The sequence below is a fragment of the Bos javanicus genome, chromosome 6 (genome assembly GCF_032452875.1).
Source record: "Bos javanicus breed banteng chromosome 6, ARS-OSU_banteng_1.0, whole genome shotgun sequence".
Taxonomy (NCBI): domain Eukaryota; kingdom Metazoa; phylum Chordata; class Mammalia; order Artiodactyla; family Bovidae; genus Bos; species Bos javanicus.
In genome coordinates this window covers 26,943,205-26,965,540 of record NC_083873.1, presented here as the reverse complement: position 1 = coordinate 26,965,540, position 22,336 = coordinate 26,943,205, and the positions used below count along the sequence as shown (strand labels likewise).

General features: G+C 36.0%; 1 protein-coding gene across 3 annotated transcripts in view; it reads right to left on the bottom strand.

Moving 5' to 3' along the window:
• Window positions 1-22,336, bottom strand: part of STPG2 (sperm tail PG-rich repeat containing 2) — a 636,844-nt gene that overhangs the window by 371,421 nt on the left and 243,087 nt on the right. For all 3 annotated transcript variants that reach the window (XM_061419604.1, XM_061419605.1, XM_061419606.1), the window contains one exon: window positions 12,801-12,960. In XM_061419604.1, the coding sequence (XP_061275588.1) occupies window positions 12,801-12,960 (160 nt within the window). The remainder of the gene's footprint in view (window positions 1-12,800; window positions 12,961-22,336) is intronic.

Sequence of the window (22,336 nt, the reverse complement as noted above, 5' to 3'; positions counted from 1 at the left end):
GGAATCAACCTACCTGACTTCAGGCTCTATTACAAAGCCACAGTCATCAAGACAGTATGGTACTGGCACAAAGACAGACATATAGATCAATGGAACAAAATAGAAAGCCCAGAGATAAATCCCCGCACCTATGGACACCTTATCTTTGACAAAGGAGGCAAGAATATACAATGGAGAAAAGACAATCTCTTTTAACAAGTGGTGCTGGGAAAACTGGGCAACCACTTGTAAAAGAATGACACTAGAACACTTTCTAACACCACACACAAAAATAAATTCAAAATGGATTAAAGATCTAAAAATAAGACCAGAAACTATAAAACTGCTAGAGGAAAACATAGGCAAAACTCTCTCCAACATAAACCACAGCAGGATCCTCTATGACCACCTCCCAGAATATTGAAAGTAAAAGCAAAAATAAACAAATGGGATCTAATTAAAATTAAAAGCTTCTGCACAACAAAAGAAACTACAAGCAAGGTGAAAAGACAGCCTTCAGAATGGGAGAAAATAATAGCAAATGAAGAAACAGACAAAGAATTAATCTCAAAAATACACAAGCAACTCCTACAGCTCAATTCCAGAAAAATAAACAACCCAATCAAAAAGTGGGCCAAAGAACTAAATAGACATTTCTCCAAAAAAGACATACAGATGGCTAACAAACACATGAAAAGATGCTCAACATCACTCATTATCAGAGAAATTCAAATCAAAACCACAATGAGGTACCATTTCATGCCAGTTAGAATGGCTGCGATCCAAATGTCTACAAGCAATAAATACTGGAGAGGGTGTGAAGAAAAGGGAACCCTCTTACACTGTTGGTGGGAATGCAAACTAGTACAGCCACTATGGAGAACAGTGTGGAGATTCCTTAAAAAACTAGAAATAGAACCACCATATGACCCAGCAATCCCACTGCTGGGCATACACACTGAGGAAACTAGAATTAAAAGAGATACGTGTACCCCAATGTTCATCGCATCACTGTTTATAATAGCCAGGACATGGAAACAACCTAGATGTCCATCAGCAGACGAATGGATAAGAAAGCTGTGGTACGTATACACAATGGAGTATTACTCAGCCATTAAAAAGAATACATTTGAATCAGTTCTAATGAGGTGGATGAAACTGGAGCCTATTATACAGAGCGAAGTAAGCCAGAAAGGAAAACACCAATACAGTATACTAACATATATATATATATATATGGAATTTAGAAAGATGGTAAAGACAACCCTGTATTTGAGACAGCAAAAGAGACACAGATGTATAGAACAGTCTTTTGGACTCTGTGGGAGAGGGCGAGGGTTGGATGATATGAGAGAATGACATTGAAACATGTAAATTATCACATGTGAAACAAATCACCAGTCCAGGTTCAATGCATGATACAGATTGCTCAGAGCTGGTGCACTGGGATGACCCAGAGGAATGGGATAGGGAGAGAGGTGGGAGGAGGATTCACGATGGGGAACACATGTACACCCATAGCAGATTCATGTCAATGTACAGCAAAACCAATACAATATTGTAAAGTAAAAAATAAATAAATAAAACTGAAATGAAATATAGCATGAAGACCAAACAAAATCTTCACAAAAAAAAGAAAAAAGAAACATGAATTAAAGATATTGGTCATAGTTTCTGAATTAATCAAAGGTGCTCTTGTTTCTCATACATAAGGACTACATTGGTCACATTAAGAATGAGATGAATGCTCATATTAAAGGAATAGGAAGGGAAAAGTGAGATACTTGCTTAGGGTCATTTAGCTCATAAATAAGCCCCAATTAGAATGCATTCTGTCAGAATCTAGAGTTTATTTTTATCCTAGTACATCAAGTTACTTTCAATAGAATGTGTTCAAGAAAGAACAACAAATACACTGTTTAATTATCACAACATATAAATATTAGCTCATAAAGAAACAAAAATAGTAACAGGATATAGTAGCCCTTATGGACATATAATGCATTATTGATATTTAAAACCAATATATTTTGTTTTTCATGGTGAGTACAAGTGTGTGCTTTTTATCAAATGCATTTTAGAAAATATTTTTACTTATGTTCTAATGAATACAAAAAAAGTAACTCAAATATTTAAAAATTAATGATAAACATGACTTAAAATTACAAAATTATAAAATATAAACTATAATTGCATGTTGTTTGTTGTACTTCAGTAGCTAAGTCATGTCTGACTCTTTGCAACCCCATGTTTTATAGCCCACTAGGCTCCTCTGTTCATGGGATTCCCTGGGCAAGAATATTAGAGTAGGTTGCCATTTTCTTCTCCAGGGGATCTTTCCAACCCAGGGATTGAACTCATGTCTCCTGCACTGGCAAGAAGATTCTTTACCACTGTGCCACCATATTACCTTTGAAAAGCTTATATTTTAAACTCTATTAATGGCACAGTGGGAAAGAATCCACCTGCCAACACAGGAGATGTGGGTTTGGATTTCTGAGTTGGAAAGACCCCCTGGAGTAGGAAATGGCAACCCACTACAGTACTCTTGCCTGAAAAATCCCAGTCCATGGCATTGCAGAGTCAGACATGACTGAGCATGCTTACGTGAGCACATGCACACACACACATACAAACACACACACACAATGCAGGAAATATCTTTTTTCTGTTTACTTTCAGAAATTCAGTTACTGCCTGGTGCAAATTAGCTGCTCACTACATTTATTGGAAGAATGAATCCATTAATGGAAGAAGGAAAGAATCATATCAAATAATTGGCATCATAAAATGCAAAGTCTGTCCAGTACAATTTGCTTTACTTTTGCTGACATAATTTGCTTTACTTTGGTAACTTACAGTATTCTGATAAAATGGAATAACATAAATACTTTTTATATTTATCTTAAATATCAATCAATGGATTAGTCTAGCAACCCCCATGCTTAGGTTATTAATTTTGGACTTTCTAAGGTGCATTTTGTTAAATTCCTTTAAAGGTCCAGTCCTAAAAAAAAAAAAAAAAAAAAAAAGCCTTAAAAAAGATAAATTGTGAATTAACTCAGCTTACAAATATTCGATTAAATTGAATTTCCTTTTGCATTTCCAAAATCATTGTATCCAGCACAGTGGATGGCCAGAGTACAACCTTACAATATTTGTTGATTTTTTACACAGAGGGGGAAGGAAAGGGTGGGACAAACTGACAAGGTAGCACTGATGTATATACACAATCATGCATATAAGAGATAGCTAGTTGAAGTTGCTATATAACACAGGGATCTCAGCCCAGTGCTGTGTGATGATCTAGAGGGGTGGGATGGGACAGAGGAGGTAGGCTCAAGAGGGAGGAGATATATGTATACTCACGTTGTATGGGAGAAACCAACACAACATTGTAAAGCAATTATCCTCCAATTAAAAATAACTTTTAAAAAAACCTGATGATAAAAAGACAGTTAAGTCAATGAAAATAAAAATAAAAATTAAAAAAACTTCAGGTAAGCTGATAATGTCAGTGCTCTGTCCAGATTTCTCAGATTGTTGTTAGTACATTTTACACATTTCCAACTACTGTGTACTTTTTCTTACAGCAGCCAGCATCTATGGCTCTTTTTCAGAAGAATGCTGTCAGGAGCCCAGTTTGCCTATAAGCTCAGAGATCCAGATGTACATGGGATTTTATGTGCCCCCAAGGCAGCCCTTAATCAATGGCTGATAGATATACAAGTATGAAAGTGTCAGTACTTTTGTTTCTGAACAGGACAGCTTTTAGGTATAGCTTGCATTGCAAGTATCCCCTTGGAGTCTCAAATTAGGCCTTGCTTTCAAAGTGATTATCGTGATGTCTATCATAATGTAAGAACTTACTGAAGTGAAGTGAAAGTCGCTCACAGTCGTGTCCAACTCTTTGCGACCCAGTGGGCTGTAGCCCACCAGGCTCTTCTGTCCATGGAATTTTCCAGGCCAGAATACTGGAGTGGGCTGCCATTTCCTTCTCCCGGGGCTCTTCCCAACTCAGGGATTGAACCCAGGTCTCCCGCAATGCAGGCAGATGCTTTACCGTCTGAGCCACCAGGGAAGACCCCTATTCCCTTGGTAATCAGGCTAAACTTAGGCTTCCCTCTGTAGGACTTTGCCATAGACTGCATTTCTGCTGGGCTTCCACCCCTTCCAATTCCTGTTTTTCCCAATCTTTTACCAATTTCTCATAGATACCTCCTTAATAAATAATTTTAATTCTTATCTCTGGGTCTGTTTCTGGAGAACCTGGTTTAATACTGATATATTAAGTTTCTTGGTATTGCTTCAGTTTGTCTTAAGGCCCAAGGGGGAAGTATACAGGAAAACAAATAGAATGAATAGGAACACTCTCATTTTGTTAGCTTGAGCTGGACCTACAGATATGGGTAAGAATTCCATACTCAATAATTAGAAAATAACTCAAAATTATGGATGACTTTAGAAAACATATGACGAATCCTAAATAAGATAACTGTGACACATTGAGAAATGATAAATCCTAACTCACTTGCATTAGACTTAGTCTGGGTGCTTGTTAACAATGTAGATCCTGCTCGACCTTCCCATCCTAATGAAATAGGATTCCCTGAAGGAGAAGGGTGTCTTCAACAACACGTCGACATTTTATCACATTTTGGTCCCTAAAGCAATACTGCTTGGACCTAGAGTCTCATGTTGCTTTTTAAATCTTTCTAGAAATGCCTTTATTCCAGATCTTACCTATCTTTCATGAAAATCTCATTTCTAGTTCTTACTCCTCTTGCCATAGGAACTAAAACCTGGTCCAAGAAGCATATTGAGAACAGATGCATTATCATACATTTCATTTTCTTCTGCTTTTCTTCTAATCCTCTTCTCCCCTGAGATCTTCCTTCATCCTTCAGTTATAAATACATTTCCCTTATATACAAAGGAATGCAAAAGGTACCAGGAAATGAAGATGATGTCTACACTTAAAACTGTATCAGGGGGCTGCATGTCATCCTCAGAAACTCTGTTTATAAAGTCAAGTTAAATTATTGCCTAGGGACTGACCTACCTCATACTATTAATAGAGTCTCTATCTTACAACTGACTCATCTTTATATGTTCTATTTGATCATTTATATATGTATATATACAGGCATATAAAAACCCCAAGGAATGAGAAAGAATTCATTCTAATCAGGCTCATAACAAAAGGATTTATAAATTTAATGTCAATTTATTAATTAAAACTATACTTAGAAAACAGCAGTTAAAAGCACAGGTCCATGTGCCAACATCTTTTATTTGAATGCCTGCTATCTTCGAAATGTAAGAGTTTAGGCAAGTAACATAAACTAAGATTTGGTTACTTTTTCTGTAGAGTGTGGTAACTATAGGATTGTTGTGAAAATTAAACTAGTTAATACATACAAAGTATTCTGAAAAGTGTCTGTTGACACTATGAAGTGTTGATAAATTACTGTTCTTGCTAAAAGTGATTCCTATTCAAGACCTACTATTATCAATGACATTAGTGACAAAAATGGAATTAGACCTATATTATATAGGTGAAAATGAAATATTTAATATGATGTCTTTAGGAAAAAAGTCCTAAAATTTTGAATACAGATTAGAGATGGTATTATTTACCCTTATTCTCTATAAATTTAAATTTCCTTCATAAATAATCTCATTATAATCACATTATAATTTATAATCTTGAAAAAAATAATTTATAATCTTGTATAATTTATATAATATTTACATTCTTGTATTACAATCACAATATAATTTACATTCTTGTATAATTTACATTCTTGTATACTAGCCACATTCATGCACGTGCTTAGCCATGTCTAACTCTTTGTGACCCCATGGACTGTAGCCCACTGGACTCCTCTTCCATGGGATTTTCTAGGCAAGAATACTAGAGTGGGTTGCCATTTCCTATTCCAGGGGATCTTCTCAACCCAAGGGTTGAAGCTGCATCTCTTGCGTCTCTTGCATCGGCAGGTGGATTGTTTACCACTGCACCACCTGGGAAGCCCTTATGCTAGCTGCCTGCTCATAATTTAGAGAATTATTAGACTTGGACACAGTGCAAAGGGGTGGGGGGCTTAAAGTTTCTCAGATCCAACTTCCCACTCTGCAGAAATCTATCCCAAAGCATTCCTGAAAGTTAAGTCATTCAGTTCATGAATAGAGACCTCCAGTGATAAGAAGCCTCCTAACTATTGAGACAACTTCTTCCATTAGAAGGCAAGGCTGACCACTTAGAGTTGTATTATATTTTCACACATTTTTGTTAAGATTTAATTTGATTAGCTTCATTCAGATTTGAAGGTCCAAGGGCTTCCCTGAGAGCTCAGTTGGTAAAGAATCTGCCTGTGATTCAGGAGACCCCGATTCGATCCCTATGCTGGGAAGATCCTCTGGAGAAAGGAAAGGCTATCCACTCCAGTATTCTGGCCTAGAGAATTTCATGGACAGAAGAGCCTGGTGGGCTACAGTCCATGGGGTCACAAACAATTGGATATGATTGAGCAACTTTCAGTTCACTCACTGAAGCTGAACATCTTCATGAATTATAACTGAGGATTATATAAATTTGTGAAACAGTTGTTTTTTCCTTGAAGTCACCATATCATTTAATAAGCAAAATATTTTGTTGTTACAGATGAAATGTGAAAAAATTTTGAACACATAGTGCTTTGATCTACTACAAAGATATATATGCAATTATAAATTCATCATTTATTATACTTATTTTAGATTCCATGAGGATTTGCCACTATGTACTTTCCAAGCTTGCTATTATATACTGTACATGTTGAATGCTTTGTAATGTCACGTTCTGTGTTTAAGAAATCTGTATAAAGAGCTGCTCCACTATTGAAGAGATACAAGCACTCCCATATTTATTGCAGTACTATTCACATTAGCCAAGATAGGGATACAACCTTAAGTGCTCATGAAAAGGTAAAGATATAGGCGATGTGGCCCATGCCACACACAAACAATAGAATATTGTTCAACTACAAGAAAGAAGGAAATCTTGCCAATTGAAATAATAACATAGATGGACTTCAATGACATTATACTAAGATAAGTCAGAGAGAGAAAGAAAAATACTGTATTGATATCACTTACATGTGGAAATCTAAAGTCAAACTCCAAAAAAAGAGTAAAATGGTGGTGACTAGGGACTGGGAATGGGATAAGAGGAGAGATTAACATCTCTCCTCTTATTGATTAAAGGGTTATTTAAGGGTACGCAACTTAAAACTAATAAGTCATAGAGATTTAAGGCATAGCACAGTGATTATAGGCAACAATATTATATCATATCAGCCTATCTCAGCTTTCAAACATGCCTTTCTCACTAAACCTGATCATTTCTAGCTTTTGATTTAAAGTGAGGGATGTAACATTTCCTTTCACTTGAACACTTATAGGCTATTTTAGGGTTATTAATTGGCCTGATTTCCATATTGTTACGTATCAAAGAATAGGGAGGCCTGAAAGAGTGAGAGAGGGAATTACAAGTTGATGGAGCAGTCAGAACACACATGACATTTACCAGCTAAGTTTGCCATCTTATATGGGTGTAGTTCATGATGTCCCCAAGCAATTAAAACAGTAATATCAAAGATCACAGACTACAAGTCACCATAACAAATATAATAATAATTAAAATCTTGAAATATTGTGAGAATTACCAAAATGTGACACAGAGACAGGAAGTGAGAAATGCTGTTAGAAAAATGGTGTGGATAGACTTGCTCAACAGGGTGGCCACAGAGCATCAGTTTATTTTTTTTAAAAAAAAAGCTGTATCAGTAAAGTGCAATAATGCAAAGTACAAAAAAAGAGTTATACTTGTATTATCTCTATATATAAAATCTATATATTTTCAGTTATTCTTTACATCTTACCTTGCACCTAAATAAACAAAGTCCATTTTCTGCTTTAAGGCTACCATTCTATTTCAGATTTTGATTCTGTTAACCTTTGTGTTCCAAAATATTTTGCATCAGTCCTTTCTTCCCCTCCCCCAACATAGTTAATTTCTCCTCAAATAAAGCTTTTTCCATTGTCTTCAAAGATTCTTTAGTATACAAAAAGTGAATGACTCAGAAAATTCATTTTCTGTATACTACATACAGGGTAATTTTACCTTTAAGATACACCTAGTAAATAAATTGATCTTTCTCAAATTGTATATAAATAAGAATTTACCTGATATATGAAGTACCCAAAGAAACAAAACAATTTGAAAGCAAATCAAATAAAGTTATCTTACTTTCAGTAATAAAATTTCACTATTTTTAATAATGATATAAAATCAGCAAGTTTCCAATATTGATCTGATCAATTTTTGCCTATACTCAGAATTATACTGCATTTTCAGAGCCCAAAAGCATTTCTGGAAGCTATAGAACAACAAGCCAAAAAATTACATGTTTATTGCAACAGCACTCAGCAAGTGGGATGAACTGCATTTTGACAAACTCTTTAGTATTTCTGAAGCTATAATATTACAAACGACTGAGAAAATAGAATAAATAATTAGTTTTCACACTACACTGATTTTTATATCAAAGGTACCACTTATATTTATTAAAAAAGTGAACAAAAACATCTTCATGGGATGTGTTCAATTAACTTCAAAGATGAATTATATTTGTTTCCTAAAATAATTTCCCATAGGAATGTGATACATAAATCACACTGTTTTCATTAGAAATGATCTATGCTTTCTATATAAAAACAGTCTCAGTATCTGTTATGTTCAGCTTACAAGTGTTATATTTATACTATGTATTGTTTAATCTATTATTCACTTAAACATTGATTTTAATTAAAATTATGCTTTAAATTTCAATTGTTTTATTACAATTTTAAATCATTTTTACTTATTATAAAACAGTGTATGTTCATATAGAGAAAGCAAAAATTGAAAAGCAAAACAAAATCTTTCATGAGCCTAAGGTTGTTTAATCACATATTATTTTCCAAGTAAGCTCTTCACTGATAACACTTTTTAAACTGATGCAGAACCCACAATGAACTCCCATTCTTTCTTTTTTCTCATTTTTCTCCATAGCATGTATAACCATCTTGTATTCTTTCTTTTCCTTCCCTCATTTATCAACCTATTGACCTATTTATTCATTTATTTATTAAATGTCTCACTCCTAAAGTTTTGCTCCATGAAACAATGTTTACATCTTGTTCACGGCTCTATCACAAGTCCCTGGAACAGTGCTTAATATGTAAGAGGCTCTTGGTACATATTTGTTGAATGACTGATCAAATTAATCCTATCCTATTATCAGGTTTAAATGATATATACCATTTTAAAATTTTTCATAGGACTCTATTCAGCTTTTACATCAGAATTACCTATTTTCTTTCATTTAATATATTTAAAACTTTTCATTTTTAGTATTCTTGGATGAATATACTTGATGTGTAAAACTTCAGGCATATTATCAATTACTTCACAGAGGAATCACAGAAGTAGAATGTTAAGGTTAAATGGGATGTATATTTGAAACATTCTGCCAGCTTGTCCTTTAGAATCACTGACATCAACTTATACTTCCACTGTGATACAAGAGTCCCCAAATTTCCACATTCTCAATGTTTTCATTCATTTTCTTTTTAAATTTGCTGAGTGTTTTCCTCCTCCAAATGTCCAAAAACAGGTTAAATATGAGAGAAAAAATAATGTTTAATTCTCTTTACACTTAACAATTTTACTTTACCTGAACTGGATTAATCACAAAGTCATTTACATATCCCTGAATTAAAACGTGGTGTGTAAGAGTAGATTGCTTTATAATGTGATACACCTCATTTAATAACTTCCTCATTAAATGATTCAAATGTGTTTTTATTGGTTACACAACATTTAATGGTATACAGTATACTGACTGCAACTATACTACTTCTCCTTTAATTTAGACTAATGAAAATGAGTTTTATCCTTCTTGAATAACTTCAAAGAAAAGACTTCATTTGAATAAAATAAAATCACTTCCATAGTGTTAATAAAAGTTCTAAAATAATTTGAAATAAATACACAGCTATAGAATGTTCAGTGATTGAATATCCTATAAGTTTGTGAGTCCCAAGAATACTATTCATATGTCAACCAAACTCATATTATGTCATTTATCAATCTCAGTTCTTACCACTTTTACCTACAAATATCAGACAGTAATAAATTTTTAACTTGCCTATTATTCTATTATAGGTACATGTTCTTTAAGTTCTGTAAGGCAAAGCACTCAATTCTTCTTGCCAATGTCATGACTCAAGGAAGAAACATGAATATCAGGCTCTATAAATTAACTCAGTCTTATAGTTCCAAATGTATACAAATACACATATATAGTAACAGAAAGTAATTTTATCTGGCTGATAAATAATTTGACATAAAACCCAAATGGCTCTTATCACTGGTATTAAGGTAAAACAATTACTAAGATTTAAATGACAAATATTAGGGATTAAAAAAAACCCACTCTTTTTCTAAGAAGATATGATAAGAAAGAATATCATTCTTGGGATAAACGTTGACACAAAACATATAACCAACAGAATTACTATCATTGTACCTTTTGATCATATACCAATGATTTAAAACAAAGGCCTAAAGACTTAACATACTAGTTGTCCCCAACAAAAGTTAAATGGTATTAAGAACTATAAATATAAATGGGCTATTCTCATTATAGAATTAAGAACTGCTTGTCATATTGGTCGATAAAAAATCTAGCCTACACAAAAATCAACAAAATAAGATGAACCTATTCAGAGAGTTGATACACACCTGACTTATTTTCCTAGATTAAATCAATGTAACAGGACAAACAGAAGTTAATCTTCAATTACCAAAACAAGGTATGGATATTAATTGAATTGGCCCTGGTTACCTATTAAATATATGTAAGAGACATATTTTGGACTATATATTTTAAGATTAAGTTCAAAAAAATGAATCATTCTATAATATTACAGTATCTACATTGTGTCAGAGGAAATCAAATTTCATAATCATGGCATCAGGTAATAGCTTCAGAAATGCATATATTTTTTCGAATGTGTTGATTATAGAGGCATGTGGGATATCTGCTATCATTTATTTGAATTGTAGGCTACTTTAAGATGCAGGATGGCAAACTTAATGAAGTATTGTCTTATTGTGATAAACTCTTTTCATTTAGTTAACTAGCTAATCTACAGTTGTATAGTGACGTTGACAGCCCATATGTCTTTGACTTCCAAATAATAATTGTCTTCATAATGAAGATATTTCCCTATCCCAAATTCTTTCAGAAGCTATTGCTGGCTTGGCACTAAGAAGAAACATGTTTTATATTATAATAAGATTTTATACTTCTAGGAGATTCAAATATTCTGAAAATGACTTTGAAGTATAGTTTTATTAATCTTTCATATTCTCATGAGAGTCAAGTAGGTGGCAAGTATTATCTCAATTTTGTAAAATAGAAACTAATGAAACAGTTTACTTGCCTGAGGCTAAATATTGAAGTAATGAAAAGTCATATTCCAATTCCGGAACTTAACTCAAACTCTTACTATGCATTCTATCTATAATACATTTTATGGAGATGAGAGTAAAAGCAAAGGAAAAAAATCTTCAGAAAATATGAAAACCAATCTAATCTACTTTAAGGGACTCTGGAATAGATATCTGTTACTTGATTGATTGTTCTTGGTCTTGGTGACAGTGATGATACCTCGACTTCAAAGAATTAATTTCCCTAAAACATTTCTGGGTGACCATATATTGAGTGTGGTTATGGACACAGTAAAGGTAATTGAATTCTACTGATATTTCAAACAAAGCTAAAACCTGACAAAATATACAATGGCACAATAACTCAAAAGGTGAAAAAGAAACTAAGGAAAGCTAAATTTGGACTTCAAATGGACCTGTAAGTTGGTAATATACCTGATTCTTGAAAGTGAAAAATAAAGCAAGCCTCTGGGGATTTCAGGGTTTCCCAAGTATTCTTATTTGTTTGACCCATCATATTCTCCTGTTTGATTCTTCTTTAAAATCTCTTAATTTTCTCTATTCTATTTCATTTTTTTCTTTTTATAGTCTCATAAAGATTCATTACAATAGTTTGATTATTTATTGGCAATACATTTGTAAATTACTGTTGAAAACTCATGTTCTGATTCTTTAGCACTCTGGTATGAAATAGACTTACCAATTCATTTTCATTACCAAGAAAAGCTATTTCATTATATTTTAGTACAAAAATGTAATTACTAGTAGCTGAACTAATTGCAATTCTAAAAATCAAAATTCCTTTTGGTATTTCAAGCCCTGATAAAAACATTTAGCTTTTAAATAGTTGCTTTCTTAATACTTGAGGAAAATTTAAATAATTCCATAAGACTGGCATGATATGTACAAGATATATACCTTGTATATGACTGATTTTCCAAATCAGTAGTTATTTCTCCTCTAATAATATAGCATATTTAGAGTTCGTTTTTTTCTCTAATAGGAGATGACTTATTAGCTGTAGTAAAATTAGTAAAATTGTCTTTGGAAAAATTAAAAGATATAAAATTCCAAACAAACCATACAGTTGAAAAAAATCTAACATCTTTCACTAAATAAGCAGATTTAGGTTGTTTTTTGTTTTTTGTTTTTTTTATTTTTTGTCCTGCAAACTTAAAAGAGACATGGTAAATGTAAACATATATTTACAATTATCTATTTTAATAAGGAAACCTTAGATTTTTTTCCTCATATCTTTAAAAAGACAATCTTTACTTACCTGGCCCATCATCCACTTTGTCCAGGCACCGAGGTGTTGTGCTAAGAAAGGAGGCATGTTTTATTCTAGCCACAAAAGTACGAGGTGGCATGTATTTATGTTGAATTTGAGACATCTCATATGATTTTTGAACATCATAGGCACCTGGTGCTGGAACACCCTGAAACAGATTTCAATGAACCAGCATAAACATATAGGAAATTTCCAGAAAGATGTAGCATAGATGTTCACACTATAAAATGACATACGTAGAAAAATACAAAACTTTTACTTCATTATTAAAAATAGAAATTTAAAAGAGTATCCCTAAATTATCCTCTCCTAAACGAACTATAAACTGACTCACAAAAAATTAATATGAACAGAATCATGAAGTACAGATTCACATTCTTAAAAAATTAGTCTTCATAATATAGTTGTTATTGTTGTTTAGTCGCTAAATCGTGTCTGACTCTGCAATCACATGGACTATAGATCACCAAGCTCCTCATCCATAGGATTTCCCAGGCAAGAATACTGGAGTTGTCATGTGTTGTCATGGCCTTCTCCATAGGATCTTCTGGACCCAGGGATCCAACTCACATCTCCTGCATTGCATGTGAATTCTTTACCACTGAGCCACTGGGAAGCCCTTCATAATATACATCAAACTCTAATTTTCAAATTTCACAATAAAAATCAAATTTTTTATAGAACACTGATTATTTATTTTTTTAAGTAGCAAAACTATTCCTGCTTTACCATCCTATGTGAGCATACTTTACTTATCCTACAAATGAGACTGCTTATTTCATTTTAATAGATTTCAATTAGGTTAAAAGGCTTCCCCCTTTCATCACTTATGGCTCTTAACATGCTCTACAGTTATATTAACATTTTTAATCAACATAAACCACATGGATATTAATAACTATAATAATCTAAACAAAATAAAAATATTATATATTTGTTACACAATTAATGCCTACAAACCATTAGCTAATTACCTCAATGAAAACTTTTAAAACTCATTTTCTTCAAATAATTTCAAAAAATAATGTTTTATATATAACAAATCTGTTCATCTGTTTTATGTACAAAGACAATATTTTTTAAGTTTTAATAATTTTCAGGCAGGCAGGAGACTTGTCTTGTGGCTAAGGGTGGAGGTTCTAGCACTAGACGTTTTTGGTTCCAAATATTTGCTTCTTACTTGCTGTAGGACCCTAACCAAGCTACTTAACCTCTGTAATTCCCAGTGTCTTCATCTGTAAGTGGGAAAACGACAGAACTTATATTCTATGTCACTGAGTTGCTGTGAGGTTTAAATCAGTTAAAACAAATACTTAGATTGGTCCCTGAATCTACAAATGGGTTTGCTAATCTTACTATTCCCTGGTGGTTCAGATGGTAAAGAATCTGCCAGCAATGCAGGAGACCTGGGTTCAATCCCTGGATAGGGAAGATTTCCTGGAGAAGGGAATGTCTACCTACTCCAGTACTGTTGCCTGGAGAATTCCATGCACAGAGGAACCTGGCAGGCGACAGTGCATGAGGTTGCAAACAGTTGGACATGACTGAATATCTAATACACAACCTTACTATTCTACAAAAGCTAATTTCAATGTAGAAAACAAGACTGAACAATCAAAGTATAGGCAAACAGAAAAGAGTTTATTTTTAATGTTTCAAATAAGTCAAACACATTTGGATACTGAGAAAGCATACTTTTGAAGTCCATCTGGGAGCCATACTTTATAAAACGTACTTTCTTTGATCCTTAAATCCCTATGATCATCACCTTCATGCACAGGCCCACAGTATGATCTCCCACTTCCAAAGAATCACTAAATAAGGTAAAAGCACGGATCATGACTGGTGGAGGAGATTCTTACACGCAATTCCATCAAACACAAACTCCACAATCTATAAGTCAACTGAGAAATGTCAATTACTGTTTCTTTCTTGTCTACACTAGGAGTATATTTAGTAAAAGTAGGCTGAGGATAAATGGTAGTAAAATAGCTCCAAAGATGACTTTTAGATCTTTCAGGACTGCCTCTGTGGTATGTGAAAGCAAAGCATAAAAGAGCACAAAAACACAAAGAAACCATTCATATACAAAGTACTCTGTGTATTTAGGAAAACTTTACAAAGATCTTGATTATACTACACATTTTCATTTTATCAAAAGCTGTTCAGTTCAGGTCAGTCACTCAGTCGTGTCTGACTGTTTGTGACCCCATGGACCACAGCATGCCAGGCCTCCCTGTCCATAACCAAACTCCCAGAGTTTACTCAAACTCATGTCCATTGAGTCAGTGATTCCATCCAACCATCTCATCCTGTGTCGTCCCCTTCTCCCCCTTCCATCAATGCTTCCTAGCATCAAGGTCTTTTCCAATGAGTCGGTTCTTTGCATCAGGTGGTCAAAGTACTGGAGCTTCAGCTTTAGCATCAGTCCTTCCAATGAATATTCAGGACTGATTTCCTTTAGGATGGACGGGTTGGATCTCCTTGCTGTCCAAAGGACTCTCAAGAATCTTCTCCAACACCACAGTTCAAAAGCATCAATTCTTTGGTGCTCAGCTTTCTTTACAGTTCAACTCTCACATCCATACATGACTACTGGAAAAACCATAGCTTTGACTAGACAGACTTTTGCTGGCAATGTAATGTCTCTGCTTTTTAATATGCTGTCTAGGTTGGTCATAGCTTTTCTTCCAAGGAGTAAGCATCTTTTAATTTCATGGCTGCAGTCACCATCTGTGGTGACTTTGGAGCCCAAAAATATAAAGTCTTATTCCCTAATTGTGTCCTTTACTGATGTTTCTAGGCTGTTCTTACTCATCTTCAACTCTCATTTAATCTAAGAGATTAATATGTCAGGCAAATTTTCTAGGCATTCATTCATTAATTCCTAGGATTAGTAAGACAAATCTGAAAGCCTGTCTAAGAGCAATAATGGAGAGGGTGAGATGTATGGAAACAGTAACATGGAAATTTACATTACTATATGCAAAATAGATAGCCATTGAGAATTTGCTGTATGGCTCAGGAAACTCAAACATGGGCTCTGCATCAACCTAGAGGGGTGGGATGGGGAGGGAGATGGGAGGGAGTTTCAAAAGGGAGAGGATATATGTATACTTATGGCTGACTCATGTTGAGGTTTGACAGAAAATAGCAAAATTCTGTAAAGCAATTATCCTTCAATAAAAATAAAGTAACTCTTTAAAAAAAAGAGCAACAACACTATCTATATATTGTATTTTATACACCATTTCAGGGGGAAATAGTATGTATAGGTAAAATCATCAAATTTCTGTTGGTGATCCTTTATTCATCACAGAAAATAGGGAAGGCATTTGATGAGTGGATATAATAGACATTTCTCATGTCTTTTTTTTACCCAGTATTTGAATCCTGTTCCTGTGTATGGAATATCCCACATGTTTTGCAGTACAATCTGAGTCCCAGCACAAAAGCTAAAACTACTTGATTCTCATCTTCCTGGTCTAATTTTTAAAACCTAGGACATGAGTTTAAGCCATAAGCTCAAATGCCAGCTTTTCAACTGGCAGTTATTAAAAAAAAAATAGAGAACATTAAAAATTCCATTTTAGAGGTTATTTTATTTTTTTAGCTTAAATAAAGTGAGTTTAAAAAAAATCTATTCCAGTGATGGCCTTGGCAGTGCTTGCAGTTATGTTCACTTCCCAGAGGCAACAGTGGGAGGACAAACTGAAAGACGCAAATAGAGACTGAGGGCAAACGCCATAAATGTCTGATGAAATAAAAGTTATGTTTTAACGCAAATTAAATTCTAAGGTGTTTTGACTTCTTCACCTGGAAAGCCAGGGTCCTATCTAAAAATGACATAAATTATAATAGAATTAAAATAATTGATGTATGCAAAATTCTTAGAATGGTATCTATTAAAGCATTAATGAACAAAAACCTCAATTAATTATAGTCAGAAGATCAAAAGAGGGAGCTCTCATACCCTGGGATGATAGTAAAGCCCTACAGGAAGAAATACCCTCTTCTTTCCTGGCAAGAACTCAGCCAATGAAATACCCTGGACTCTGTTTTCTATAGCCCTCCCAACTTCCTTTTCATCTCTGCAAAAATGTTCTCCTTCCCTTGCCCTGCAGGGACTTGCACATGACTCACCATGGTTGCAGGGACTTCCCAGGTGGTTCAGTGGTAAAGAATCCACCTGGAATGCAGGAGGCACAGGTTTGATCCCTGGATTGGGAAGATCACCTAGAGGAGGGCATGGCAACCCACTCCAGTATTCTTGCCAGGATAATCCCAGGAAATGGGCCTTGGTAGGCTACAGTCCATAAGATCACAAAGAGTCAGCCACAACTGAAGTGACTGAGCACACACACATACACCATGTTTGCAGACACCAAATTGTCATTCTCTGCTGATCTCAAATAAAGACATCTTTGCTAGAGAAACATTCAGCAATCTATTTGTTCAGATCAACATGCTTGATACATAACAAGAACTACAGTTTGTTTTCACTGCCATCATTATTATTAGCATTATTATTTCCATTAGTTGTGAGACTACATGAAACCCTCGATGATATTTCCATTTCCTGCAGAGAAATACCAATAGGACATTTAAAAGGAAAGTTCCTAGCATTTTAAGCCCCAAACAACCAACAAAACAACAAAATTAAAAATCGAAGGCCCTAATTCCCCATGTCCAGAATTCTTAACCACTTAAAATCCTAACTGACCTGAAGCCCATTCTGAAGGAGATCAGCCCTGGGATTTCTTTGCAAGGAATGATACTAAAGCTGAAACTCCAGTACTTTGGCCACCTCATGCGAAGAGTTGACTCATTGGAAAAGACTCTGATGCTGGGAGGGATTGGGGGCATGAGGAGAAGGGGACAACAGAGGATGAGATGGCTGGATGGCATCACTGACTTGATGGACGTGAGTCTGAGTGAACTCCGGGAGTTGGTGATGGACAGGGAGACCTGGCGTGCTGCGATTCATGGGGTCGCAAAGAGTCGGACATGACTGAGTGACTGATCTGATCTGACCTGAAGCCTCAAAGACCAGTTCATTTCAAAATTCAATTTTTCCGATCCTTGTTCCCTGCCATTTTGACATGTGAAATTTCATAAACTCTCTAATCTTGGACATATTAAACTGCAGGTATGCTTTGATCTTTAAAATCTCTGATTACCAAATACCAACATTTAAATCTTCAGCCCCAGCAAGATATGGAGCATTTAATCACAAAGTTGACTCCTAAGATGTAGTACACTATGAACAAAGACTGAACCTGAGTTAGCCTCAGAATGAATTTTCCTTTTACCATGCTATGGTTTACAGATTTGAGGATGTCTTTATTTCACGTTTCATTTTTTAGTGATGCTTATACTGGCTAGAGAATTCTTGATTCACTTATTTTTCTCCTGGCATTTAACATGTCATTTCACTGATGTGGGGGGCTTCCCTGGTGGTTCAGATGGTAAAGAATCTGCCGTCAGTGCAGGAGACACAGGAGGCACTGGTCCAATCCCTGAATCAGGAAAATCCCCTAGAGAAGGGAATGGCCACCCACTCCAGTATTCTCACCTGGAGAATCCCATGGACAGAGGAGCCTGGCAGGCTACAGTCCATGGGGTCACAAAGAGTTGGACATGACTGAATGACTAACACTCACTGATTCTGGGCCTCTACTATTTCTGATAAGAGATTCATAATCATATTATTTCCACTGTATGTAGTAAACTATTTTTCACTTTTAAGATGTTCTTTTTGTTTTTGGCTTCCAGCCATTTGACTTTGTATGCCTAAGAGCAGATTCTCTTTATAAATATATTTCTTAACAGTTCACCAAACTTCCTGGACTTGTATATTCATGTTTTTCATTAATTCTGGAAAAGCTTTCAGCTATCTTTTCTTCAAACTTTTTTTTGCCCCTTTCTTTCTCAACTCTCCTCCTGAGACTATCATTTCATATATGCTGGAAAATGTGACACTGACCCAAAGATTTCTGAAACTTCTCATTTTGTTCAATTTTTTTCTTCACATTCAATGATTTCTGTTGAGCTATATTTTATTGAGTTCACTGATTTTGTCTTCTGTTATATCAAATCTGCTATTAAGTCGCATTGATCAATTTTCATTTACATTTTTGTCCTTTATAATTCTAGAATTCTTTTTTGGTTCCTTTGCTTGCTTGCATGCTTGTTTCTATTTTGTACTGATATTCCCTACTGTCTAACTCAGTATATTTACTTTAATTATCTAAACTGAAGTTCCCTTGACCCCACAAGAGACTGACCCATACTTTCCCAGGAGTGTCCAGGGGTCTCCAGTGGAGGCGTGGGTCAGTGGTGGCCTGCTGCAGGGTTGGGGGCACTGAGTGTAGCAGTATATGCATGAGATCTTCTAAGGAGGACCCATTATCATATTCCCTGGTGGCTCAGATGGTAAAGCATCTGCCTGCAATGCAGGAGACGCAGATTTGATCCCTGGGTTGGGAAGATCCCCTGGAGAAGGAAATGGCAACGTACTCCAGTATTCTTGCCTGGAAAATCCCATAGACTGAGGAGACTGGTAGGCTACAGTCCATGGGGTCGCAAAGAGTTGGACACGACTGAACGATTTCACTTTCACTTTCCTTATCATATTACCTCCACCAAAGTTTCAATCAGTTCAGTTCAGTCACTCAGTCGTGTCTGACTCCTTGCCACCCCATGAATGGCAGCACGCCAAGCCTCCCTGTCCATCACCAACTCCTGGAGTTCACTCAGACTCACGTTCATCGAGTCAGTAATGCCATCCAGCCATCTCATCCTCTGTCGTCCTCGTCTCCTCCTGCCCCCAATCCCTCCCAGCATCAGAGTCTTTTCCAATGAGTCAACTCTTCACATGAGGTGGCCAAAGTACTGGAGTTTCAGCTTTAGCATCATCCCCTCCAAAGAAATCCCAGGGCTGATCTCCTTCAGAATGGGCTAGTTGCATCTCCTTGAAGCCCAAGGGACTCTCAAGAGTCTTCACCAACACCACAGTTCTAAAGCATCAATTCTTCGGCCCTCAGCCTTCTTCAAGTCCAACTCTCACATCCATACATGACCACAGGAAAAACCACAGCCTTGACTAGATGGACCTTTGTTGGCAAAGTAATGTCTCTGCTTTTGAATATGCTATCTAGGTTGGTCCTAACTTTCTTCCCAAGAGGTAAGTGTCTTTTAATTTCATGGCTGCAGTCACCATCTACAGTGATTTGGGAGCCCCCCCAAAAAAAGTCTGACACTGTTTCCACTGTTTCCCCATCTATTTCCCATGAAGTGATGGGACTAGATGCCATGATCTTTGTTTTCTGAATGTTGAGCTTTAAGCCAACTTTTTCACTCTTCACTTTCACTTTCATCAAGAGGCTTTTGAGTTCCTCTTCACTTTCTGCCATAAGGGTGGTGTCATCTGCATATGTGAGGTTACGATATTTCTCCCAGCAATCTTGATTCCAGCTTGCGCTTCTTCCAGTCCAGCGTTTCTCATGATGTACTCTGCGTATAAGTTAAATAAGCAGGGTGACAATATACAGCCTTGACATACTCCTTTCCCAATGTGGAACCAGCTTGTTGCTCCATGTCCAGTTCTAACTGTTGCTTCCTGACCAGCATACAGATTTCTCAAGAGGCAGGTCAGGTGGTCTGGTATTCCCATCTCTTTCAGAATTTTCCACAGTTTATTGTGATCCACACAGTCAAAGGCTTTGGCATAGTCAATAAAGCAGAAATAGATGCTTTTCTGGAACTCTCTTGCTTTTTCCATGATCCAGCAGATGTTGGCAATTTGATCTCTGGTTCCTCTGCCTTTTCTAAAACCAGCCTGAACATCAGGAAGTTCACGGTTCACGTATTGCTGAAGCCTGGCTTGGAGAACTTTGAGCATTACTTTACTAGCATGTGAGATGAGTGCAAATGTGCAGTAGTTTGAGCATTCTTTGGCATGGCCTTTCTTTGGGATTGGAATGAAAACTGACCATTTCCAGTCCTGTGGCCACTGCTGAGTTTTCCAAATTTGCTGGCATATTGAGGGCAGTGCTTTCACAGAATGATCTTTTAGGATTTGAAATAGCTCAACTGGAATTCCATCACCTCCACTAGCTTTGTTTGTAGTGATGCTTTCTAAGGCCCACTAGACTTCACATTCCAGGATGTCTGATTCTAAATGAGTGATCACACCATCGTGATTACTGGGTCATGAAGATCTTTTTGTACAGTTCTTCTGTGTATTCTTGCCACCTCTTCTTGCCACCATAATTTGGTCCCAGGTAAATAACAGGGAAGGAACACAGCCCCACCCATCATCAGAAAATTGGGTTACAGATTTTCTGAGCATGGCCCTGCCAATCAGAACAAGGCCCAGTTTCACTCTCAGTAAGTCTCTCCCATCAAAAAGCTTCCATAAGCCTCTTATCCTGCTTAAAGAGGACAGACAGACTGAAAACCACAATCACAGAAAACAAACCAATCTGATCACACGGACCATAGCATTGTTTAACTCAATGAAACTATGAGCCATGCCCTGTAGGGCAACCCAATACAAACAGGTCATGGTGGAGAGTTCTGACAAAATGTGGTCCACTGGAGAAGGGAATGGTAAACCACTTCAGTATTCTTGCCATGAGAACCCCATGAACGGTATGAAAAGGCAAAAAGATAGGACACTGAAAGATGAACTCCCCAGCTCGGTAGGTGCCCAATATGCTACTGCAGATCAGTGGAGAAATAACTCCAGAAAGAATGAAGAGACATAGCCAAAGTAAAAACAATGCCCAGTTCTGGATGTACTAGTGATAGAAGCAAAGTCCAATGCTGTAAAGAGCAATATTGAATAGGAATCTGGAATGTTAGGTCCATGAATCAAGGCAAATTGGGAGCAAACAGGAGATGGCAAGACAGAACGTCGACATTTGAGGAATCAGTGAACTAAAATGGACTGGAATGGGTGAATTTAACTCAGATGACCATGATATCTACTACTGTGGGCAAGAATCCCTTAGAAGAAATGGAGTAGCCAACATAGTCAACAAAAGATTCTGAAATGCAGCACTTGGAGGCAATCTCAAAAATGACAGAATGATCTCTGTTCGTTTCCATGGCAAATTATTCAGTATCACAGTAATCCAAGTCTGTGCCCCAACCAGTAATTCTGAAGAAGCTGAAGTTGAATGGGTCTATGAAGACCTACAAGACCTTCTAGAACTAATACCCCAAAAAGATGTCCTTTTCATTACAGGGGACTGGAATGCAAAAGTAGGAAGTCAAGAAATACCTGGAGTAACAGGAAAATTTGGCCTTGGAGTACAGAATGAAGCAAGGCAAATGCTAATAGAGTTTTGTCAAGAGAATGCACTGGTCATAGAAAACACCCTCTTCCAACAACACAAGAGAAGATTTTAACATGGACATCACGGGATGGTCAATACCAAAATCAGATTGATTATATTATTTGCAGCCAAAGATGGAGAAACCTGTACAGTCAGCAAAATCAAGACCAGGAGCTGACT